Here is a 26,629-nt window from a genome sequence, read left to right as displayed (position 1 = left end):
GGTTGGGTTTATTGAGAAGAATACGTCAGAATTCTCCAGGTGGACTGAACAGTTCAGACTGCTGATTCTGATATGCCCCTACCCCCTCCTCCTGGCCAAGAAGCATTGTGGTGTTAGGTCCCGGTTTTTGGTGGACATGAACTTGAGCATAGCCTTCAAGGCGGGGTTGGGAAGGTGGGAAAAAAGTTAAGAGGCTTTTCTTTAAGGAACGAACCATGTCCATTGTCTTTCCCATCTCAGACCTTGTTTCTAGCTCGGACCCTGTGTGGGTCTTGGGTGAGCACCTTGTGTCAGCCCCTTCCCACCTGGGAAGTATGGGCTAGGAATTTTGTCTGGGCCCCAGGTTCTGCCTGGGTACTTATAATGGTTCTTCTCACAGCTATTTCATCCTTGCGTCCCTGCTGTCTCTCGTGGTTCTTCCTCTAGAAATTCTCCCACTAACCCCTTGTGGCTTGAGATTCTTAGCTGCTCACTTTAATTCAGTTTCTCTTAGCTGATACACCTGGTATCACAGATGGAGCATCTGGATTGTCTTTTGTGTTCGGGCCCATAGTTCTTTAGAAATCTTCCTTCTTTCTGCTCCTTCCTCCCCTCTTCAGCCAGGAATGAATAAACAAACTAAAGGGTATTAATACCACGGAATGATTACTAGGTATAAAACTGACTATATGTAAACTGTGATTAGTGTAACAACTATGGAACAGGATTAAGTTAAAATTTAAGAAGGAATTATATACACAGACATACATATCCTAATAACAATTGGAAAAATGTGTTTATTAATCATAACAAATTTTAATCTCACGTGGAGAGTAATCTTTTTGTAAAATGATATATATGTTATTTTCAAATTGACACAAAAATTTAAAGGTGCTAACATTTTATCTTTCTTTCTAAAAAGCTCTCTTTCAATTGTTCTCTGTCCCAATGATGATGACATTTGACCCAACAATAGGCCCACCCCCTCTCTTCTTTCCTTATCCAAGGAAGACCTACATTTCAAAATCTATGTCCTTTCCGTTTTATTTTAGTAATTCCCTAGGCCGCTGCCCACATTTCAATCTGATTGGAAATTACCATGCCAAGGGAGAGGAGTAGGTATTGGTTTTGCCCACTGGCTCACACCTCTCTCTGATGTCCTCTTTGACAGTTGCTGAAAGCATGACCTCAAATAGGAATTCCTATCAAGTGGGGAACATAGTGTGTTTCTTCATTAAAATGAAGGAAATAGGATGGAGGAAGTAGGGTGAGAAAAACAAAACAAGACAGCGATAACAACTCCTGGCTGTAAGAAGCTCAGGTTAAGTGTTATCTTCTGTGATGAATAGCTCTCAAAGTTATTGGGATGAACTTGTATGTTGGTGAGCACATCTGTTTTTATGGGATACCAGTCTCTATACGAATCCTATTTCCAATAGAAATATGATGTAAGGTACAAAGGCAATCCATATACGTGATTTTAAATTTTCTAATAGCCATAGCAAAAAGAGTAGAAACAGGTGAAACTAATCTTAATATATTTCAACTCACTATATCCAAAATATTATCATTTCCAAATGTAATCAATATGAAAAATACCAATCAGTTGTTTTGCATTCTTCGTACTCAATCTTCAAAATCCAGTGTGTATTTTACACTCAACAGCTCATCTCAGTTTGGACTTGCCACCCTTCAAGTGCTTAGCAGCCAGCTCCATGTGGCTAGTGGCTGCCATCCTGGGTGAGAGCACAGCTCTAGACCCTTTGGAAACCAGTGCAGGGCAGGTGGGGTCCTGGTGAATGTATACAGTACATCCTCACTTAACATTGTCAATGGGGTCTGTGACTTTAAGCAAAATGATATACAACGAAACCAGTTTTACCATAGGCTAAGTGATATAAATGAGCGTTAATTTCCTACAGCATCTCATTAATGTTAATGAAATGACGTTGACTAAAACGTTATTCGAGAACTTGCTATATTCCATTTTTCAGTCCCTTGTCTCAGAAATCTTTGTTCCCCTGTGGCCGAGACTCCTGAACGTTTGTACAGAGGGAGCACCTTGTTGTGTATACATTTTGCAGTGCTGATTTGGACCCTCAGATGAAGCTAGGTGTTAACCACACAAGTGTCTGGAATGGTGACAGTGCTTCACCACTCCCCCTGTGATTTCAGTCATGTTTTCTTTCTCCTCTGATTTTTTAATACTTCCTTTGATTTTTAATGTATTTTCACAAGTCAGAAACAGTTGACTGCCATTGTTCGACTGGACCTGATCTTGGCAGTTCTCTTTTTGCCCATAAAGGACTTACTCAATATTTGGCCCAAAATTCAGGAGCATTTTCTTAAATTTCCAGTCTTCACTGTGGGATCCTTTGGGTTTTTGCTGGCAGCTGGTCGATATTATTAATGGTGCATTGGCATTGTTGAAACCTTGTCTTCCAGGGAGCTGTGGGTTCTAATATGTTTATTAATTTCACTTTTTTGGATAAAAGAAGTTATTGTAATTTCTTTTCCACAGATAGAAAAATTGAGGCCCAGTGACTGTTGGTAACCAGTTCTGTTAAAGGGAAATCAGGGCCATGTTGCTGGAAGGCGTATGAGCTGTGATCGAAAAATACATTGAATGTTTTGGGGCAGCCAGACGGCTCAGTTGGTTAGAGCGCGAGCTCTGAACAACAGGGTTGCTGGTTTGAATCTACATGGGCCAGTGAGCTGCACCCTCCACAACTAAATTGAAGACAACGAGCTGCCGCTGAGCTGCTGGAGGGGTGGCCAGATGGCTCAGTTGGTTAGAGCTCGAGCTCTTGACAACAAGGTTGCTGGTTTAGTTCCACATGGGATGGTGGGCTGTGCCCCCTGCAAATAAAGATTGAAAACGGTGACTGGACTTGGAGCTGAGCTGTGCCTTCCACAACTAGATTGAAGGACAACGACTTGGAGCTGATGTTCCCCAGTATTCCCCAATTAAAAAAAAAATACAGTGAATGTTTAAATAAAAAAAAAATTATTACAGTAAAAGACACATTACCATTAACCCTCCTCAAAATACTCCCCCTCGCTTCGAACACACTTATCCCATTGTTCTGGCCACTTTTCTGAAGCAGTTCTGGACGTCCTTTTTCGTGAGTGTCTTTAGTTGTGCTGTCATGGTTGTCTTGATGTCCTGAATCGATTCAAAACATCTTCCTTTCATGGTCATTTTGACTTTGGGGAAGAGCCAGAAGTCACACAGTGCCAGATATGATGAATAAGGTGGATGAGGACACACCATAATGCTTTTATTTGACAGAATATGCCATATACCAGAAGCGATGTGTGACACGGAGCATTGTCATGATGGAAGACACTCACGAAAGAGAACTTCCAGAACTGCTTCCGAAAGTGGCAAGAATGATGGGATAAGCATGTTTGAGTGAGGGGGAGTATTTTGAGGGGGATTAATGGCAATGTGTCTTTTACTGTAATTTGTTTTTTTAATTTAACCATTCACTGTATTTTTTGATGACACCTCATATCTTCCATCTGCATGACTTTCCATCGAATCATTCTTGGCTTCCGAATCAAGCATGGTTGGTTACAAGGTGTGGGCTGTAAATAAATAGAAATCATTTGTGTTTGAAGCCTTTGATTTCCTATCTCCAGGCCTAAGTCAGGAGCAGTATCAGATCTGAGTTTTGCTACAAATAACAGACAACGTAGTAATGACAGAAAAGCTCCCTGGCTCATGCAGCCAGCTGCTCCAAGTGGAGAATCCTAGGCTTATAATGAAATGGACCCAGACTCCGTCTGTCTGTCCGCTCTGCTGTTCTTAGTGTACACCACACCTTATATCTACACTCTGGCAGGAAGAAGATGAAATTACAAAGGAGTAAGGGGCAGAAAGGTGTCGTCACCTAGCAAGACTTGGCTTTTTAGTTAGGAAGCGTTGCCCCTCCCAGGGATTTCTACCTACATCACATGGGCCAGAAAGATGTCCCAGGGTCACCCCTTACGGGCAGGCGATCAATGAATCAGATATGTTTAGGCAGGTACACTACTTCCTTGAACAAATCATAAAGGAGGAAGAAGGGAGAATGGGTTTTGGACGTGCAGTTGCCTAGTTGGCCACAAGGACAAATGTCTTTTTTATTAAGTTACCTTAGTGACCTTCATATGAAACAGGAGATTCCAAGGAACAGTTTTCTTCCCATGTCCACACACTGAGGGCTTTGTGGCACTAAGCTAGATTTAAAATAGACAGGCGGACCAATGTTGGTGTCTTAGTTTTGACCATGAGCCATGATTGTATTAACACCTGGGGGTGGTGTACTCTCTTTGCAACATTTCTGGAAATCTAAAATTATTCCCAAATAGAAAACTTACTGGAAAAAAAAGTAGATGAGTTTTTTCCTGTGTCATCCATCTTCCTCTTTTGTTTAAGAGGTGAGTGCAAATATAACTAATATAGAAAATATATGAAGACATTTTTTAAAAAACACACTAAAGATGCAGGGCTTGAGGGGCACTCCTGGCCCTGGTGCAGGGAACTAGTGGCCCTGCTGGCATCTGCTCAGCCTGGGGGCCGTGGGGGTGCCCCGCTCCCCGCCTGCTCTCTGCAGTTGTACTTGTGCTTCATGCAGTTGGACAAGACCATTGGAACCTGTCTGCTGTATCTGCCACGTACCTGGAGCACTGGTTTGGCAGCGGAACCAAGTTGTTTTCCAGATTGGTACATATTATCACTCTTTCGCACTGGAGCTCTTCTGATGTGTAACAAGCTGTACTATTAATGATATGTGGGGCAGGGCTAAGATAAAAAGGTTATAAGAACAGCAAATCATGTGGCCGGTTAGCTCAGTTGGTTAGAGCGCGGTGCTAATAACACCAAGGTTGACAGTTCGATCCCCGCATGGGCCACTGTGAGCTGCGCCCTCCTTAAAAAAAACTACAATAGCAAATCGCCCAATAGCTGCTGGAGACATTTCGACTTTCCAGTCCTATGTTTTTCTCCAGGGACAGCTTTGCTTGGCACTGGGTGTCCCTCAGTGTCTGAATTACTACAGTGTAGCACTGGGAGCAGCATCTCTACTTCTTATCATCACCTACTTGCTGATGGAAAGCATTATGTACTGGCCTCAGTTAGCCTTGGGGTGGACCTTTCACTGGGGAGCGTCACTTGGATGGTCTGCTCTCAGGGGCTCCTGTGATCCATGTGTTCGCCTGCCTCTTTATTTTTGTGCAGTTATGTGGACTGTGATATACGAGGTCGAACAGTTAAGTTCACGGACTGGTTGCAATGACATTGCTAACCTTTTTCAGTAGCAAAGGGATTATTTGTTATGAATTTGTACCAACTGGACAAACAGTTAACCAAGTTTACTATTTGGAAGTGCTGAAAAGGCTGCATGAAAAAGTTAGATGAAAACGACCTGAACTTTTCGCCAACAATTCATGGCTCTTGCATCACGACAATGCACCAGCTCCCACGGCACTGTCTGTGAGGGAGTTTTTAGCCAGTAAACAAATAACTGTATTGGAACATCCTCCCTACTCACCTGATCTGGCCCCCCAATGATTTCTTTCTTTACCCAAAGATAAAGGAAATATTGAAAGGAAGACATTTTGATGACATTCAGGACATCAAAGGTAATATGATGATGACTCTGATGGCCATTCCAGAAAAAGAGTTCCAAAATTGCTTTGCAGAGTGGACTAGGTGCTAGCATCGGTGCATAGCTTCCCAAGGGGAGTACTTCGAAGGTGACCATCATGATATACAGCAATGAGATATGTAGCACCGTTTCTAGGATGAGTTCGCAAACTTAATTGTCAGAGCTCGTATGGTGTTATCCATGCCCATCAGGAAAAGAGCGATGGTGCTCTGATTGGTAAGGCTGTTCGGCTTTGTGAAGTCACCAAGCAGTGGCTTGGTGGCTGCAGTGTAGGGTGGTGCTGGGGGCGCTGAGCCTGGTGAGCAGAGCTCAGACCACACCCTACTGCACTGCTCTGACTGCTGTCAAGCCCATCTGGCCACCAGATTTACACTCTAGGTCTCTATAGACCTGAGGATTATTGGGATAAATTTGCCTCCAACCAAACACTAGGACTCAGTTATTTTAGGGGTTGTCCTTGGGAACTTGTGGAAAGATAAGAAGACAGATAAAACACAGAAAAATATAAATAATAGAACAGAAAGTTAGCAAATGAAGTTTATCTAGGAATTTTTGAACTCTGATACATAATTCAAATAAAGAAATCTGTAACTCTATTCTAGGTCTTTCGGAATTGCTGGCATAAATCCAAAGGCCTAATTAAAGCACTTCAGTAATGGCTTATGTAACAAGTTTATATTCAGCCTAGAGTATGTATATGCTGTTGTTTAAGACCAGCGATGGATGAGGTCATCCAACTTTTATTAACCTCAACCCACCAAGGCGTCTGATGAGGAGGATGACAAAAATAATGATAATGATAATGAGCTAGCATTTATTGAGAGATACTTTGGGCCAGGCTCTGTACTAAGCGCCCTGCATGGTTATATCACTTAGTTCTCATAGCAGAACTATGACAGAGCTATTGTAGTTACTCCCATTTTACAGATGAACACACACACACATACACACAAAACCACACACACAAAAAACACTAAATCTCACCACTGATCTTTTTGCTGAGTGTCTGTGTCTTCCTCCTTCAAGGGTCCTAGTCTGTTATAGTGATTCCCTTTTATAGATGACAATCTAGGGAAACGTCATTAAGTGGAAACTCCAAGACAGGAGCACTGACAGGTGAACTCTGGAACCCCATCCCTTCATCTTTGTAAACTTTTACAAACACTCTCAGTCTTGCTACCACATAATTAGATTTGAATATGCCGTCTTAGGATACGTTAAAGAATGAGAACCAGAAGCTGAGGCCTTAGAGCCATTTGCCTGGATTTTAGTTCAAGTATTTGCTAGCACAATTCTTCCTCTGTCACAGAAACCAGGGACTCTTCAGGATTTGAAATGACCTTGAGTATTTAAGCTGATGCATTCTTCTCATAATTCTCATCTGCAGTTATGGGAACTGGCTGTATTTTGGCACTTTAAAAGAAACCAGATGTGTATCTCATCTAAATGAATGTAGGAAAATGGACTCTTTTTCAGGAAAAATAAAAGCTGCTACAGAAAGTTGGGGTTTATCGTTTTTCAGCGTGACCTTTGCTCACTGCCAAAAACTGCAATTCAGAAAACCATTTCTGTTTTTTTTATATTTTAGAAGAATGTAAGTAACCGAAACATTTTACCTACTATAAAAACAAAACCCCACATAAAAGAAAACTACCAAATCTCGCCACTGAAGTCTTCCTTTCCTGAATGTCTGCTTCTTCTTTCTTTGTGGGTCCTAGTCCCTCAGCCCCCTGAGGAACCCCTGATGAATTACTGTGCAGGAGAGCACCAACAGATTCACGTGGTAACCTTTCTGGGAACAGTAAGAAAATGCCATCTAGGAATGAGCCTTTAGGGGCGTTCACACCCAGAGGTTTCTGGGTAAGATTTTACTTCAGGGCCCCCAACATCACCTTGGATGTCCCCTTCTGTATTGTTGGACCTTCTGAAGTGATGTGGTTTGGATAGGATGCCTCCTTCTCTCCCAGACCTCCTACAGTTGCTTCCTGACCCTTCCCTTGTGTAAGTGAAGTCTGTAAAGTCTTGTACCTTGGACTGGCGTCCTGGGCTCTCGATTTGACACCACATATGGCTAACCTTAATTGAGGGCCTCTATGGATCAGAAACTCTCATGGGCCTTTCATCCATGTTGTGTCCTCATTCCTTCCCTCATTTTACAGTGAATAAAATTAAAGTTCAGGGCAGTTAGGTAACTTAGTAAAGAGTGAAGCTGGTCCACCCAGGGCCGTCTGAGGCCAGAGCCATGTTTTCGATGTTATCGCTATGTCCTTGTACTAAGCAATCCCAAAGCAATAAACATTTTGCTCTGGTGAAGAATCTTGTAGAAAACATCCTCAGCCAAATTGCCTTCTGTAACCTGGAGGTGGGACTAAATGAGGGAAAAGCAGACTTCATTTTCTTGTGTTGGTAAGCTCACCTGCCTCCTCCACGTTTGGCGTTATTACATCTACGGAGGGGTGACAGTCTAGTGAAGAGAGTCAGGGCCAGGGTTCCAGAGTTAATCTGTCAGCGTTTCTGTCTTGGATCTTCCGCTTAATGATGATGGCCTTGGGCAAGTTTACTTGGGTATCCCCTAGTTTGTCATCTATAAAATGAGAATAACTATAATAGACTAGGACCCTCGAGGAGGAAAAACAGACATTCAGAAAAGAGATCAGTGATGAGATTTACTGTTTTGTGTGTGTGTGGTTTTGTGTGTATGTGTGTGTTCATCTGTAAAATGGGAGTAACTACAATAGCTCTGTCATAGTACTGCTATGAGAACTAAGTGATATAACCAGGCAGGGTGCTTAGTACAGGGCCTGGCCCAGAGTATCTCTCAATAAATGCTAGCTCATTATCATTATCATTATTTTTGTCATCAACATTCTCCTCATCAGACGCCTTGGTGGGTTGAGCTTAATAAAAGTTGGATGACCTCATCCATTGCTGGTCTTAAACAACAGAATATACATACTCTATGCTGAATATCAACTTGTTACATAAGCCATCACTGAAGTGCTTTAATTAGGCCTTTGGATTTATGCCAGCAATTCCAAAAGACCTAGAACAGAGTTGTAGATTTCTTTATTTGAATTACGTATCTAGGGCATTCCATTTGCCAGACAACATACGTTTGTTTTTAGACCTCTCTGCACATCTAGGATCTAGGCTCTGAAAAACAATCTCATCTCTAAAGAAACATACTCTTTGTTCTGAATTTTATCGCTAACAATAAAGGTTCTAGTCTTTGGAATGAATCCAGCTATTATTTCACGATGCGTAGAAAGGAATAAAACAATTTGGCCTTCCATCTGTACCTTTACATTTCCAAAGTTGTGTAATCCCAATGTCATGTTTTGACATCCTTCCTTCCTGCTACCCTTTGTTAAGTTACTTTTAAAAAGTTTTCAATTACAGTTGACATGCAATATTATATGAGTTTCAGGTGTGCAGCATAGTGGTTAGACATTTATATAATTGACAAAGTGATCTCCCAAAAGAGTCTAATACCTCCCTGACACCATACATATTTACTACAATATTTTTGACTATATTCACTGTGCTGTACTTCATATCCCTGCCTGCTATGTTTACTAAAGTTACTTTAATACTCTTTTCTTTCTCATCCCCTCTCCTCCCTTCGATCAATTAAATAAGTGTAATTGGGTTCTAATTTTGTGAATGAAAGTGTTTTGTTTGAGTAATATCAGTTAATAGGACTTTATCCCTTAAAATTAATTTCCTGCTTTCATATAGTCTTCTTAATTTTGTCAGTGCTCAGGAAGTAATTATTTTAGTGCTGACTCACTTGTTATTGCCTTCTGGAGAGGTTTGTGTCTCAAGCACTATCCTTATGTGGCGTAGCCACTTAAAAACAGTTACTTAATGTTCTTGAATCAAGAACTTTTGCTGCTTTAGGCAACAGGGCTCTATCAAGCCTTGAGGATGGTTTGAGATGGTCTTATATACAGCTCAGATTTTCTTTTAAAAGGAGCTTTAATATTCTGTTGTAGTTAATATTTAATGCCTGTGTTCCACCAAACATGATTAAGAAGCATAATATCAATATTTTTTAGTCTTGATTTTTTAAAAAATATGCAACATACTAAATGCAATCTGATGTTTGCACTCTGTAGGGCTGATTTGGCCAGAGCAGGGAGCCAAAAGCGTACAAATTCATCCCTGGATATGTGGAACGACTGCAAACTTTTGTCTTGTTGGCAGGGATGTGGCAGCATTTTCATACGCAGAATTTATTTGCATTTTAGAAACACTAAGTCTGAGGATTAGATCTTCTATTACGTACCAGCTTATCCTTGAAGTCTGTCGGTACTCTTAAGCAATGCCTGTAGGTCCTAAGTGGTCCTTTTAGGAGGAGATACAGGGATCAGAAGGGGATAAGAAAGAAAGCAAAGGGCAATAGAGCAAGTCCCTAAGATAGAGTGACATCATTTTTGGCCCCAGGTGAAGTAGCGAGCTATGCCCTCCTCTGTATTGTGGAATGTAGTCATGATAAGATTTCTAGTCACAGCAGCTAGTGAGGGTCTTCTGGCTCTAGGGAGACATGGGAGACTTTTAGTTTTGACACAGGTTTGCAGGTTTGCAGCCATGGTCCCCTCGGCCTCATCCTGGCTGCTGAGCTTTCTTCTTCCTCATTGTAATCGTCATTATCCGTATTCCTCTGTCTGTTTAAGCCCCCTTTCTACTCTGCTAAATTGCTTATGTGATCCCAAAGCCAAGATTACCTTTTTAAAGAGTGCCATCCAAAAAAAACCAAAAAAATAAAAAATAAAAAGGAGAAAAAGAAAGAGGAAGAAAGAAAAGAAAAGAAAAGAAAAGAAAAAGAAAAAAGTGCCACCCAAGGAACAGTTGATAATCTGTACATCTTATCACACTGCTGGATTCAGGTCACTGGTTTCATGATATCTGTTGTGTTGTGGTCATTTGCCAGCAAACATTTCAAGGATGGGGGAAAGTATGTGACCTCCCTCCCTCCAACTAGATAAGTAGCCTAAAATATCTTATATTCAACTGAGCTTATGTAATAAGGTTTTAGATTGATGGTAACATTTTATATTCATCCTTACTCTGTATGTGTGAGTGGAGCAGAAGCCAATTTCCCCCCTTTTAGATATTCAGCTTTTAAAAATCATGCTGTGTTTGCAAAAAAAAAAAAATCATTCTAATAATTGATAAGGGAAAAAACAGAGCTACATTATTCACACAAAGAAGACTATATCTGACCAATGACACTTTATTATTTTAGTAGATTACATGACATTCCCTTCATGCTTCCTGAAAAGTAATGGCATACAGTGAATAAGGATCTGTTTTCTTTTACCAAATATCAGCAACATTGTAAGTTTAGTGCTTCTAGAACCCCTACTTTCCTAAGCAATAGGATCCTGTTGTATTTACATCGCTTCAACTTTCTGGCTGTGTCTGTTCTTCCTCCTATTTTATGTCTCCCTGAATACTAAGGCAAGCCTCTAGAGAATTCCCCTAGTGCAAAAAGAAGGCTTGGAAAGTCCCAGAAATTGTAAATTGGTTGAGTACAAAATTGTCTGTTTTCAATTACAGCTGTTGATAAGACCATAACTAGAATATTAGCTATTGAATGTCGACTTTGAACATTGTCTCTTATGTCTTCCTGTTTAGAGACTAATATTCTCAAGGAAAAAAGAACAAAATTTGTTACATTGCATATATCACAACATTTACTATAATATAAAGGTCCTGTATAACATTGAGATGTGAGAAAGGAAGATTTGGAAAAACCTCAAGATTTGGAGACACCAATCACTGTTCCCCTCCTTGATTTTCCTTTCCTTCTCTTTGTTTTTTTACCCCCAGATCTTAGGTTATTTTGTCTCTGTTTTACAAATACCAAGTTGTTTATGCAGCAAAGGATTTTTATTTTGAATATGGAGAATATCAAGTTGCAGTATAGAAAGAATCATCTCTTCTCTCTCTGGAATATAAACTATGTGTCATGTAGCCGTTGTTTATTTCTTGAGACCACGTAGGTAATTTACAGCTATAAAAAAGAAATCTTTGGCTTTCGTAATCTAGTTACTTTCTAAAACAGCCTGTGTCTTAACTCACTCCTTCATTTCTTGCTTTCCTTTGACTTCTGAGATTTAAATGTCTTCTAGTAGGATGCTTGCCAAACTTGGTCTGGATATCTGGTTAAGATTTCATATTTTTCATGAGTGAAGAGGTGACAGAAGTTCTCGTAGGAGATGAGCAAAGTGATCTTTGAAAGGAGGGATGAAATGAATTCTGTACTGAAACTTAAATGACCAAATGAAGTCAATCTTTAGGAGTCTAAGAACACTAAAAACACCACATGTCAAAAGCCATTCCAAATCTCTTCCATAAATTATCCTATGTGTTCTTCATAGCCTAACTGCAAAAAAATTGGAGGCTTAAAACATTTCAGTAAGTTGCCCAAATAACAGCTAGTGAAGGCTGCAGGATTGGGTTCAGAACCCAGGTCGTCTGACTCTAGAACCTTTGCTTTCCATTGCATGATACTATTTTCTAAAAGTTATTGGGCATATGGGAGTTTTTTAAAAAGTCTCAATTGTTTTGTTTTTGTATGAAACAAGGTCTCTTTTAGCAGACTTTGGTATTGATGAGTTTGAAAGAATGAGCAGATGGTGTCATATTCCAATCACCATGCTAAGACAGATAGCTGGGATAGTGTGGGACACTTAGTAGGTGCTCAGTTTGTTGAATAAGTGAGTGGATGTCGTGTGTGATTGATTGATGCTATACTATGGCTGTTGACCTGCACTCTCTCAGCTTTTGTAACTACGATTATGTTACACCTAGGGCTACACTCACAAAGCAAATGTCTGTGCCTCAATGTTCATGTCATTAAAACTTGAATGTGAGGGGGAAAAATACACTTTTAAAAGCAAAATAATTATTGAAAACAATGCAAGCAACATGGGCACTTGTCACTTCTTTAATCTGAGAAGAGAATTTGACTCCATCTATGCCAGGCACACAGTTGGAAGATGAATACATAGAGACCTTTGTTTCACAGAGGCTGACCGCTCCTGAGGCACTAAAATCTAAATAAGTCCTTGAGAATTGAAGTAGGGCATTAAATACAGTGCCTCATAAAATTAAATCCCCATAAACCAAGTGGCAGCCTATCATCAGTAAATGATGATGACAGTAAAAACAACCAGTGGTTGTAAAATAATAACGGTACAATTTATTTTACTTTTTAAATGTAGTTTTACTTTTTAGTAAAATATAGTTAATATACAATATTATATTAGTTTCAGATATATAATGTAGTTACTCAAAATTTATTTCCCTGATGAAGTGATCACCAGGATAAGTCTAGTAGCCATCTGATTGAGTGCTTACAATCTGCTTGGCATTATGCTTAACATGTATAATCTGCTGTCTCACCATCCTTGTTTTCCCTGATTTGGGCATGTTCAAGGTCATCTACATTACTGGAGAGAGAATGTGATGAATAAGGACTATTTAAATGTGATTCTTGTATCTTCTCTTAGATGACATGTTTACCCTTTTAGCTATCAGTGGTATAGAGCTGGGGAGGTGGAGAATGGAGAAAGAGTGTAAATTAAACTCTGGCTGGGTAGTTGAAGCCTGAGGAAATTAAATTAGTAGTGAGATTCCCATTTCAATTAAAAATAATTTTAAAGTACTTTTATCTGTTAGGGAGTTTGTTTGGATTCAGAATGCTTTCCTGGATTTCTTTATGCCAGAGCCAGTGTTTTGTGTAATTCACTGTGCAAATAGTAGGTCTCGATAAATGTGTACAGAGCTATGTATCTTCAGGTTATAATTTAAGATACTGTTGCAAAGTTAACTGGAGGATTTTTAAAATCACAATAAACTCAGAAAAGGTTTCCAGAAATAAATAATTTACCCAGAAAATTTTATTATTGTGTTACTGAATGTAGTGATGTAGTAAATTTATGTGAAAATCTGACTGTCCACAAAAGAGCCACTATTTATAGATATTATGTCAAATGTACTTGGCTTACTTATCTCTCCATCCAGGATGCATTCAGCATCTCCCAAATCCAAGGATGTATTATTTACTAAGAACATGCAGAACTACCAATTGAAGGTTTTTGTCTTTGTGGCCATCATTATTCATTTAGGCTTGGTGAACAATTTATCACCACTTAAAGACTGTGAAACACCCAGATGAATCATTAGGTTACATGTTGGCAGAGGTGAGCCCTTCAGAAGGCGCCTCCTTTCTGAGACTCTGCTGTTCATGTAACCAGAAGAATGATTCATTAGCAAATGTGGGTGATAAATACAGTTACAACCATACATTGCATTTGCTGGGATTGACCCGGAAGAAAAATTGTTTGTAAAACACTCAAGGTGGCTGCTGAATCAGCATTATTGATAAAGGAGTTAATATGATACCTAGTGGATTGGGTTATATTATTTTCCTAGTGGTTTACAGAATTTTGAATTTCACAGTCCAAAAAAAAAAAAAAGCCAAGAATGAATATTTAAAAAAACCCTTCTATCTATTTTTATCATCATTTTGTTTAACACTGGACAAGAAATGTACCTGGCATGTAACCCAACTAACTCAATAAAAGTTGAATAAATGGATGGATAAATGAATAACAAAGTTGTGATGATATAATTTCAGAATAAAGGAAAGTCTTTAAGTGGAATATACTTAGTTACAGGAAAAGCTAAATGCATTATCCCCCATGCTCCAATAAACTCTTTTTAGCCTACCATGAGCCCACAGATTGGTTTGGGGGGAACCGTTGCACAGACTAGTAACTAAATAGTTCAAAATTAGCTGTGTCCTGGACATGCTGCCTAATCCTCTGACTCCCCACCATGGACCATTCACATGCAGCCGTTTACTGAGCACCTACTCAGCCAAACACATAGTATCTAGGATTTGAGGATGTCATAATGATTAAGATACAGTCTGGGCTCCCAAACCGGGTGGGGAGCCCAAAACTTAGTTGGGGAAAGAGACATACTCCCCTACCATCAAGAAAGAAAACAAACAAACAAACAAAAAAACCGTTATACCTGTAATATGCTAAGTGTCACAAACAGACTGCCTATCACTAGGTATGTGGGTGACAGAAAAAATAAATTCTGTGATGAACCTGGGAATGAGTGTTAGATCACATTTTACTAGTATAACTTTAGAGTCTTCTCCAATATCTTCTAGCCTGTGTTTTTAGGTAAACATATTACTTTAGGTTCAGAAGCCTTAGCTTGTATGGAGTTGGGCAAGTTCCTGGACTAAGTCTCAGTTCTTACTGTAAAATAAAGATAAGAGCAGTATCTACTCTGCAGTGTTATTGTAAGGATAACATAATATTTATAAAGTGCTTAGTATGATGCCAAATAATAAATGAGCTACTGCTTTTATTATTATGCCTAAACTTCAGCAGAGTGGGCAATTAGTGGACACGCAGGCTTTTATTAAATACCGGTGGGCTGAAATGACGGTGTACCCATCACAGAAATCAAGATAAAGGTCAACATTTGACCACCTGAGATGCGTCGCAGGGTAATGGAAAGAACACTGGAGTTGGTGTCAGAGAACAGGGTGCTAATAGCTAATAGTGCCTCTGCCAACTGGGCATGTTGTCTCTCTTTCTTGTTGGTACAAGAGAGGAGTCTGAGCCATCTTTTCTCCCTGAAAAAAATCGTTTAAGGTTCATTGTTGTTAAGTTATATCGAACTTTTGTCTTCTAATGTTTTAGATTTGATCGTTGTTTTGGGTTTTTCCATGATGCTTCCAAATAAGCTTCTTATTTGCGTACATTTATTTTTCAGTTAATGACAATTTTTAGTGAATCTTGTTTCACCCATTGGCTGAAAATAATCTCTCCTCTGACTTTCCATAGCACTTTATATATAATTTCCTTAAGACATTTGAAATTTCTTTCGTTTACTATAGTTACATGTGAGCCCATTTTATTTCCTCTGCTAGACTTTAAGTTTATTGAGAACAAGTGTTTGTTACGTAATTTCTCTTTGTATTCCTAGGTCTTAAAGCAGTGATGATTCTTTTCCCCACACGATTGGCCTGTAGGTATTCATACTATAAATGAATCTATATAAATGAGTCAATATTTAAATACTGAAAAAAAGGAGAATATTCTTCTCTATCAAATTTCGTATTTGCTCAGTATAGTTAGGTAGATGGAAAGATAAATAATTCTATTTTGTTTAAGGCCTGGGAGCTTTTCTGTATTTTTCAATTTTTAAAAATGAACATGCAAAACTTTTTTGATTAGAAAAGTAAGGGGTTTTGCAAACTGGAACTGGATTTAAAGGTGCTAATAAATTTTTTCATTCCAATTTCCATTTCATCTTCCCCATTTAAGCTCTAAGTAGATAATATGGATAAGACATTCAGGCATGAACGTGTATTTGTGAAGTGTTGCCATTTTGTCAGTTCATATAGAGCAGTTCTTCATTGAAGAACTATTTTAAAAATGCGCATAGAATGATTTCTTAGACATGACACCAAAAGCTCAAGTGGCAAAAGAAAAATAGATTTAAAAAACATAAAAATAGAAAAATAGACATAATCAGAATGTAAAACCTTTGTGCTGCAGAGGATACCATCAAGAAAGTGAAAAACCAACTCACAGAATGGGAGAAAATATTTGCAAATAATATACCTGATAAAGGGCTTGTATCTAGAATGCATAAATAACTATTACAATTTAATAATAAAAAGACAACCCATGAAGAGAACAAAGGGACAAGCCACAGAATGGGAGAAAACATTTGCAAAAGACATATCTGAAAAAAGAACTGTTATTGAAAATATACAAAGAACTCAAAACTCAACAAGTAGAAAATGAACCACCTGATTTAAAAAACGGGCCAAAGACCTGAACAGACATCTCACCAAAGAAAATAAACAGATAACAAATAAACAAGAAAAGATGCTCAATATCATGTCATTAGGGAATTGCAGATCAAAACAATGATGTATCACTGTACACCTATTAGAACGGCCCGAATCCAAAACACTGACAATGCCAAATGCTGGCAAGGATGTGGACGAACAGGAAATCTCATTCATTGATGATGGGAATGCAAAATGGTACAGGCACTTTGGAAGACAATTTGGTAGTTTCTTATAAAACTAAACAAACTATTACCATTTGATCCAGCAATCATGCTCCTTCGTATTTAGCCAAAGGAGCTGAAAACATGTTCATAAAAAGCTCACACACGGATGTTTATAGCAGTTTTATTCATGATTGCCCAAACTTGGAAGCAACCAAGGCGCCCTTTAGCAGGTGAATGGATAAGTAAACTGGGTTATACCCACACAATTGAATGTGATTCAGGACTAAAAAGAAATGAGCTATCAGGCCATGAAAAGACATGGAGGAACTGTAAATGCATATTCCTAAGTGAAAGAGCCAGTATGAAAAGGCTACATACTATATGACATCTGGAAAATGCAAAACTATGGAGACAGTAAACAGATCAGGGGCTGCCAAGGTTAGTGAGGGCAGAGGGATGAATAGGTAGAGCACAGAGAATTTTTTTGGATCGTGGAACTATTTTTGTATGATATAATGATAGATACATATCATTCTACACTTATCAAAATTCGTGGAATATACAACACCAAAGGTGAATGTACACTATGGACTTTGGGGGAGAATGACGTGTCCACGTATGCTCATCAACTGTAACTATACCATTCTTGATAATCAATAATAGTAGGGGAGGTTGTATGTCAGGGGGACAAAGAGTATATGAGAAATCTCTGTACTCTCTGCTCTGTGAACCTAAAACTTCTTTAAAAAAATAAAATCTATTAAAAAAAAAAGACAACTCAATTTAAAAAAATGGACAAAGGATCTGGATAGACAGTTCTCCAAAGGAGATGTACAAATGGAAAATAAGCACATAAAAGCATGCTCGACATCACTAACCATCAGGAAAACGCAAATCAGAACTGCAATAAGATACCACTTCCCACCTACTAGGAAAAGAATAATAAAAAAAGACAGACAATGGCGGGTGTTGCTATGGATGTGGAGAAATTGGAACCTCCTGAGCTTCTGTAGATGGGAATGTATAATGGGGCATCCTCTTTGCAGAAGAGTCTGGAAGTTCCTCAAATCCTCAAATCTAGAGTTACCACATTCTCCTCCCATTCTACTCCTAGCTATCAACCCAAGAGGAATGAAAACATATGTCCACACACAAAATTTTTTACGTGAGTGTTGAGCATTGTTCATAACCACAAAGGGAAATGATTCAAATGTGCATCAACTGATACATGGGTAAACAAATGTGGTATATCTATACAATGGAATATTATTTGGCAATAAAAAGGATTGAAATACTGATACATACTATGACATGGGTGAACCTTATAAACATGCTAAGTGAAAGTGACCACATAGTATATGATTCTATTTATATGAAATGCCCAGAATAGACAAATCTGTAGAGACAGAAAATAGATGGATGGTTGCCCGGGACTAGGGGTTAAGGGCAGATTGGAGGTGATGGCTAAAAAGTGTGGGGTTTTTTTGGGGGGTGATACAAATATTTTAAACTTGATTGTGATGATGGGATACACAACTCTGGTAAACTACTAAAAGCCATAGAACTATACACATTCAATGGGGGAATTATGTGGTTATATGAATTATATCTCAGTGAAGCTCTCACAAAATGAATATAGAATCTCTAAATTAAAACCATGTCTTGATGTCGTGCTGAAAACAAAAACAAAACAACCAAATAAACAAACAAAACCCTCTCCGTTTATTTCAAAGCTGTAGGAGTTCTGACTGCCTTTCACTGTCAATCAGTAGGAAAGAAATTTCTGTTACAGCACAGATAACAATCAATTTGAAAAAGAACAGAATAACTGGATTAAAACCCCACATTTCATAACTCCAGGCAAGTAGAATAGGACTTCTTTTGAGACTGACCATAGACCCAAAAGTGTTTAATATTCAAATAACTGTTTTGACATGAATATTCCTGTTGATCTTCTGTTGGAGATGTGCTTCATTACTCTTCTCTATTTCATTTACAGTGTAAAGATTCTGTCATTCTTTCCATTCTTTATGGGAACCTCCACAAGCACAGGGATTTTTTCTCACTCGGGGAGTTGAGAGTAGTGGTTTGGAACTTGAATTCTGGAGTCAGATACTGTAGTTCTATTTGTACCTCTGCCTTTTACTATGTCTTCTCTGAGTTTATCTTTACGGTCGGCTGTTGTTACAATGAAAGGAATTGATACATAGAAAGCATTTAAACTAGTGTTGGATTCGTAGAAAATGCTGTATGAAGCGATTGTGACTGATTTGGAGGTGACAGCCTGGCATGATTAGGCTCTCTAAAGGATAGATTTTCTTTAGGAGTTAACCAGTCATTATCATTGGATAGCCATTTCATTAAACATCAATCTTAAATGGCTACGTCCTGAGTGATGCATTTATATGATATTTCAAAAAGTTAACATTATAGAGATGGAGAACATATTAGTGGTTACCAGGCATTAGGGACGTGGAAGGGGAGGCTACAAGGGGTAGCATGAGGGACTTCCTTTGTCATGGTGGACTAGTTCTGTATCTCCAGTGTGGTGGTGGTTACACAAATCTACATGTGGCAAAATTGCATAGAACTATATACACACACAAATACAAATGAGTGCATGTGAAAACTGGGGAAATCTGAATAAGGTCTGTAGATTATACTGATGCCAATGTCCTGCTTTGATATTATACTATAGTTATTTATGTAAGAAATTGCTATTGGGGGAATCTGGGTGAAGGGTACATAGGAATCCTCTGTGCTACCTGCAGTTGTCGATTTTAACAGCTTTATTGCCATAGCGTTCACATACCATACCAGGTCAGACAAGTAAGTTTGAGAACTTGTTGCAGCTATGTTGCTAACCTTTTTTGATATCAGAGGGATTATTCATGATGAATGTGTACCAACTGGACAAACAGTTAACCAAGTTTACTATTTGGAAGTGCTGAAAAGGCTGCATGAAAAAGTTAGATGACCTGAAATTTTCACCAACAATTCATGGCTCTTGCATCACGACAATGCACCAGCTCACAGGGCACTGTCTGTGAAGGAGTTTTTAGCCAGGAAACAAATAATGGTATTGGAACACCCTCCCTACTCACCTGATCTGGCCCAAAATGACTTCTTTCTTTAACCAAAGATAAAGGAAATATTGAAAAGTAGACATTTTGATGACATTCAGGACATCAAGGGTAATACGACAACAGGTCTGATGGCCATTCCAGAAAAAGAGTCTCAAAATTGCTTTGAAGGGTGGACTAGGCACTGGCGTGGGTGCATAGCTTCCCAAGGGGAGTACCTCAAAGGTGGCCATAGTGATATTCAGCAATGAGGTATGTAGCCCTTTTTCTAGGATGCGTTCGCAAGCTTAATTGTCATGCCTCGTACAATCTTCCCATTTAAAGTGTGCCGTTCACTTGTTTTTCAGCATATTCACAGATGTGTGCCGTCATCACTATAGTTAATGTTAGAACAGTTTCATCACCTCAAAAAGAAATCCAACACGTAAGCCAACACAACCTTGCCTCTTAGACCCCCTCCAATCCCTGGCAACTACCAATCCACTTTGTCTCTATGGATTTCTTTGTCTTGGATATTTCATATGACAGGACTCATATACAATATGTGGTCTCTCTCTTATTTTTGCAACTGTCTGTGACTCCATAACTTTTTGTTGTTGTTTGGGGTTTTTTTTTTGTTATTTATTTTTATTTTTTTTATATTCTGTGAGTGTATAATTATTTCAAAATGAAAAGTTTAGACAAATAAATAGACGTGTTGCTATGGGACAAGCACTGTGCGTGGTCTCTGGGGACACACGACTCAATGAAGCCATGATCAGTGCACCGAAGAGCCTAGAGTTTAGTGGGAAAGGCCAAGATGTAAGCGGAACAATGAGAGTGCAGTGTGACAAGGGCTCTGATGGAGGTGAAATCGGGGCAATGACAACACCAGGAAGCATATAACTTTGATTGCGGGTGAGGTCAGGCAGAGTTCCTCCAGAGACATCGATTAGCAGGTTTTTAAGGTACCTGACACATGGAAAGGATTTGGACCACGTGTGGGTGACAAGGTGGCATCTGTAGAACTGAACTCTTTCTTAAGACTTTTGCCCCAGTTCGCTGAGACCTTCGGCTGCTGTGCTCAGTGGCCGGGATGCCAGACATCTTTACCTGTTGTTTCTTCTCCTCAGTGTCCAACAAGCATCCTTTTGTGGACAGCAACCTTCTCTACCAGTTCAAAATGAACTTCCGGCGGAGGCGAAGGCTAATGGAGCTGCTCAATGAAAAATCCCCCTCCCAGGAAACGCACGACAGTCCCTTCTGCCTAAGAAAGCAGAGCCACGACAATCGGAAATCTACCAGTTTTATGTCAGGTATGGCTGTTCCATTGTTCTCTGGATCACATGTTTTTGTCTTTTGAGAAACAATATAGTAATATCTCCCTTGTGTGAAATTCTGTTTTCCAGCAAATATCTACTTATTCATTACCAATAAGCATGCCAAGAATTTAAAAAAAGAAAACATCACCAAATTGTTCCCAGGTGCTCAACTTAGATGTCGTGAAATCTGTTTTATAAAATTAATGTACTTGAATTATAGAAGACCTCCCAAAGCTCTCCCTCAGATATCACTTACTTTTCATTTATAAACAATTCCTACATATCACTAATGACTCAGTTTCTAAAATCACAACATTGAAAAGCTACATATTTTAAGGATGAATAAGGACTTCTGAGAGCATGTTACAACTAAAAGGCAACTGGCTGTCAATCCATGAAAGGCAACTGATTGTCAATCCATGATCAGTCAGTGACACAGAACAAGAACTGTGAAAAGCAGAGGGGATGATAAAGCACAGCAGCCTGGGACATTACATGTGAGGTCAAACAGTTTTGTATTTACCATCAACCCTGACAGCAATGACGGTGTTCACGTGATAATGTTTGTGACTGAGTTCGCCGAGATCACCCCACTCATCCAGAAAAGATTACCTTGATGTGTCATTCTGTGTAAGAGGCTAGGTGCTTCCAGAGGTATCTTGAGCTCCTCTGAAAACTTGGCATTGACTCAAAGAACTGGTTGGCCTGACGTTGGGGAGCTCTGGGCTTCACCTGAAACTCAGGGCAAAATGACAATGGGTGTCTTGGTTACATATAGCAAGTGACCATGAGAGCACCTGCAACTATATTGAGAACTTTCTGTGCCCCTGGCACTGAGCCAAGCTTTGCTGCATGAACATTCTCATTGAATTCTCATAATAACTTGAAGAGGAAAGATGTTGCTCTTATTCCCATTTTACAGGTGAAGAAACTGAGGCATGGAGAAATTGAATGGCTTACCAGAGGTGACACAGCCAGAAAGTGGTAGACAGAGCTGGATCTCGCACCACTTCTGTCTTTCTGTACTGTACTGTTACTATACTATCCCCTCTCCAACTTCCCACATCCCAGATTCCTTAGATATAGATGGGATGGAAGAGAGAATAAACCAAGAGCTGCTCTGGGAAAGGAAGCACTAGCCAAGGGCAGCAGCCTGACCCTGTGCTTAGATACAAGCCAGTTGTGTCCTCTTGAGTTTGTCTTCTGCAAATGCGGAGCAACTATTCACGTTCTCGTGAGTCCCAAGGTTTGCCTGTTTCTTAAATGGTCCCAACAGACCTGAATAATTGACGATGGTGAGAGGGAGCTAGAGTAACAACAGTGGTCACCTCGAAAGCCAGCATTTATTTTGTGCTTCCCATGTGCCAGGCACTGATCGGAGTTCTTTTCTTGGCCTCTTTCATTCCATCGTATACCTGGCTCTCCACTCCTTGCCAGCTCTGTGGCCGAGAGAAGCAGATCAGGTCATTTAAGCCACTGCCTCACATACTTTCAAAACCTAAATATGTGCTCTGTATTTTAATCTCCTTTTCCATGACTCTGGGTGATTCATGATTTCCTATTAAATCAGGAGGCACTTCTTAGTACTGTTAATTCATTAAGCGTACAGCCAGCATGCAATTTACTTCCTTCCACGGACTGTTCAGCATGGGCTCAGTAGCCTTGAAATACTATTTTAGGTAGCTGAGTACTTTTGCATATTATGTAATCCACTCCTTGCACCAGTCCAATGAGACAGCATTAGTTCCAGTTTACATTTGGGGAAATTGAGGCTCAGAGACCTAAAGGGAATGGCCTCAGGTTGTGTGTGCTATTGGCAAGTGGTAGAACTGCTACTCAGATCTTGGCTTTTCTGACTCCAAGGCCAGAGTGCTTTTTCTGGCACAGGTGATTCGCCTCACGGTACCTCCCGACTGAAAGGCCGTGTGCTCTAGGGAACGGAGACCACCTCGCTCAGTGCCTGTGTGTTTTCGCCCGCACAGTCAGCCCCAGCAAGGAGATCAAGATCGTGTCTGCGGTGAGAAGGAGCAGTATGAGCAGCTGCGGCAGCAGTGGCTACTTCAGCAGCAGCCCCACCCTCAGCAGCAGCCCCCCTGTGCTCTGCAACCCCAAGTCCGGTGAGTGGTCATTCCCAGATGAAGGGAGACTGGTGTTTGGGGATTTTTTTTTAATTGGGTGATATTGGGGAATAGTGAATTTTTCCATGAAGTCAAGTCTTTGTTTTTCAATCTAGTTGTGGGGGAGAGAGGGTGCGCAGCTCACTGGCCCATGTGGGACTCGAACTGGTGACCTTGGTGTTATGAGCACCTCGCTCTGACCACTGAGCAAACAGGCCACCCACCAGCAGCTCAGCTCCAAGCTCAAGCCGTTGTTTTCAATCTTGTTGTGGAGGGCGCAGTTCACTAGCCCAGTGGGAATCACACTGGCAACCCTGTTGTTAAGAGCTGGTGCTCTAACCATTTGAGCCATCTGGCCACCCCCGGTGTGTGGGAATCTTATTACCGCAAGCTCTTGGGGTCAACACCTGTTGAATGGAAGGGCAGGACGTAGGTTTGGGCAAAGGGAGAATGGGGCTGCAGTGCAGCCTCCATAAAGGCTGCAGCTGACCCCAAGGGGATCTCTTGAGTTGGGATGGCTCTTCAGACTTGTCCCAACTTGGGATGAGGTGGCCTTTATACCCTCATGTTGACTGGTCATTAAATGTTGGCTGCCCCAGGGGGTAGGGCATGACCTTAGGCAAGGCAGCCCTCTTCCGAGAGATAGTTCCAAGGACAGTTGAAAGCATTAGCAGTCTGAGGGCTGTCTGCCTTGGGCAGTCCCAGCCGCTGGGAGGAGCCCTTCAGTCTCTCCTGAAGGACGGTTTGAGCAGGGCATCCGTATTCCCTATAGCAGGGGAAATAGCACTTCCTCAGACTGCACCTGACACAAAGATCTGTCGGGTCCAGCACCCCGAAGGAAGAAGCATGGTCTGTGCACACCCAGCTGTGCCTGTAATGGACTCAGAAGCTTGTGTTTTCAAACTCGACTCATCAACCTCTATGGCCTTTACATTCCAGGAATAAAAAAAAAATCTAGCCATAAAGATTGTTGACGACCTTGTACTTAGAAACAATCCTTCATTGACCCAGTCAGTTCTTCAACCCCACTAGACCCTGGAACCCACTGATCCTACCCCTTTGTCATTGTCTCATGCCCACCTCCTTCCCAGGATTAGAGGGTATGGCCCATCATGATAATTATTGCCTTGAAAATACCCTCAGCTCCATTTTTCTTTAATGCACTATCTACCCTCAGTTTAGTGTGTCACCTTCAGGGAAGAGACTGTTCCTTTTGTTCATGCTGTTTTTTACCTCATCACCAGAAGTTCAGGATACGAAGATGAGAGGTCATGACCCCTTCCCTCAGTGAACACATCATCTCTTCAGAGAGAAAAAAAATTAGGCGTTAAGAGAGAATGAGGACAAATAGGTATTGTTCAAAGGACTTTAAGAGGAAACTCTGTCATCTAATGCTGTTATCTAGGCAAGTGGGCATTTTTTTAATCTAATTTTCTTGCTGCTTTCTGGGAGGATTAGGTCTAAGAATAAAGTTGTAACTTACAAGTGAATGAAGAAACTTGCTTCCACACTGACGGGCTGGAAAATCATTGAGTACCATATACTACCGGGTTTTCCAATCAATGAAGCACTTCTGATAACTCAAAATGAGAAAGAAGAACTATATTAGAAATACGGTGTTTGAAGCCCAGGTAGAAATCTGACAGGTATTCCTCAAAGTTAAAGCAAAAGAGTCCCTTTCAAGAAAGGGTCAGTTGTGCCAAAGACACTTTACATGTTCTTTATACAATAGTAGAATGCGAACAAAGTGGTAATTACTTAAATTAACTGTACATCTATCTTTCCCAAATAGGTTTGTATTGCTTCCTCTTTCTCCTTACCCCTTGGCTCAAAGGGAAAAGTTTACTGTTAGGCAGTCAGGGGAAAAAAAAAAGGTCGGGTTGTCTTTTTTTGGTCTCTAAGGACTTAAGGACCAGAGCTATCAGGACTTCATTGTGGTTCATTTAAGTCTTACCTTTTACCCATATTCTGACAAGCTCCTCCCTCACTCTTAAAAAAGGGATTCCAAGATGCAGTAAGCTCGTCTGTGATTTTTAAGCAAGCCTTCAGAGTAAGGCATTTAAAATTAATCATTTTACTACATACACCAGAATATATATTTTTTATACTGCACATAAATGCCCGAGGCCAAACGAAAAAAGTGCTATAGATGTTACCATAATTGGTATCATTGTGATGAGTAAATAAATTTCCAAGGATACAAAAAGAGGAATCTAAAAGATAACTCCTAGGCTTCAAGGTTTCTACATATTTCAACATAAGAAAGAGAGAAAGCGTATTAAAATAAATGGTCTGTATTGCTACCAGATATGTACAGTGTGATTCAAAACCACAATGAGCTATCATTACCTCACACCTACTAGAATGGTTATTATAAAAAAGATAAGAAATAACAATTGTTAGTGAGGATGTGAAGAAAAGGGAACCGTTTGCACTGTTGGTGGGATTTTAAATTGGCACAGCCACTGTGGGGGAAAAAATATGGAGGTGCCTCCGAAAATTTAAAGTAGAACTACCATATGATCCAGCAATTCCACTTCTGGGTATTTATCTGAAGGAATCAAAAACACTAAACTGGAAAAGTTATCTGCACCCCCATGTTCGCTGAAGCATTATTTACAGTAGCCAAGACATGAAAGCAACCTATGTGTCGATCAGTGGATGAAAGGATGGGGAAAATGTGGTATATATAATGGAACATTACTCAGCCATAAAGAGAAGGGAATCCTGCCATTTGCGAACACATCGACGGACCTTTGAGGGCATTATGCTAAGTGAAATAAGTCAGACTGAGACAGACCAAAACTATATGCTATTACTTATATGTGAAATCTAAACAAACAAACAAACAAACAAACAAACAAACTCATATACACAGAAAACAGATTGGTGATTGCCACAAGCTGGGGGTGGAGGGTGGGAAAAATGGAGGAAGGTGTCCAAAAGGCACAAACTTCCAGTTTAAAATAAGTAAGTTGTGGGGATGTAATGCACAGCATGGTGACTATAGTTAATAACGCTATTATATATTGGAAAGTTGCTGAGAGAGTAAATCTTGAAAGTTCTCACTGTGAGAAAATAAAACTTGTAACTATGTGTGGTGATGGATGTTAACTAGACTTATTGTGGGGATCATTTTGCAATATATAAATACATCGAATTGTTATGTGTCCATTCTATCTCGATTTGAAAAAGAGCGAAAGAGTATTAAAGTAAATGGTTAGTATGATTGCCAAATATTACAGTACAGTGTGATTCCTATGTCCACATTCAGAAACCCCAGGAGGGATTATGGGGGGTGAGAATGGAGTTGCCTGAAAGGGAATTAAAAGTCTCAGTTGTCAACAGTGGACCCCTTCTCTTCCCTCCTGTCCGTCTGCTGAGAGCTATTCTTGATATTTGAGCTACTCCCTCTTGCTTGGGAATATAAA

General features: G+C 40.0%; 1 protein-coding gene and 1 pseudogene across 2 annotated transcripts in view; both read left to right on the top strand.

Moving 5' to 3' along the window:
* The window catches only part of DEPTOR (DEP domain containing MTOR interacting protein), a 142,327-nt gene that overhangs the window by 74,685 nt on the left and 41,013 nt on the right, over positions 1-26,629 (top strand). The window contains exons 5-6 of the mRNA XM_081070913.1: positions 20,893-21,075; positions 23,064-23,198. Coding sequence (XP_080927039.1) covers positions 20,893-21,075; positions 23,064-23,198 — 318 coding nt within the window. The remainder of the gene's footprint in view (positions 1-20,892; positions 21,076-23,063; positions 23,199-26,629) is intronic.
* LOC308506861 (4-hydroxybenzoate polyprenyltransferase, mitochondrial-like) lies at positions 216-5,283 on the top strand (annotated as a pseudogene). The gene is made up of 4 exons: positions 216-276; positions 1,645-1,763; positions 4,581-4,809; positions 4,916-5,283. The product of its transcript is annotated as a 4-hydroxybenzoate polyprenyltransferase, mitochondrial-like (transcript).

This window comes from Rhinolophus hipposideros, assembly GCF_964194185.1.
Source record: "Rhinolophus hipposideros genome assembly, chromosome: 13".
Classification (NCBI taxonomy): Eukaryota; Metazoa; Chordata; class Mammalia; order Chiroptera; family Rhinolophidae; genus Rhinolophus; species Rhinolophus hipposideros.
The sequence above is the reverse complement of the archived record's forward strand: the minus strand, read 5'-3'. Positions and strand labels throughout refer to the sequence as shown.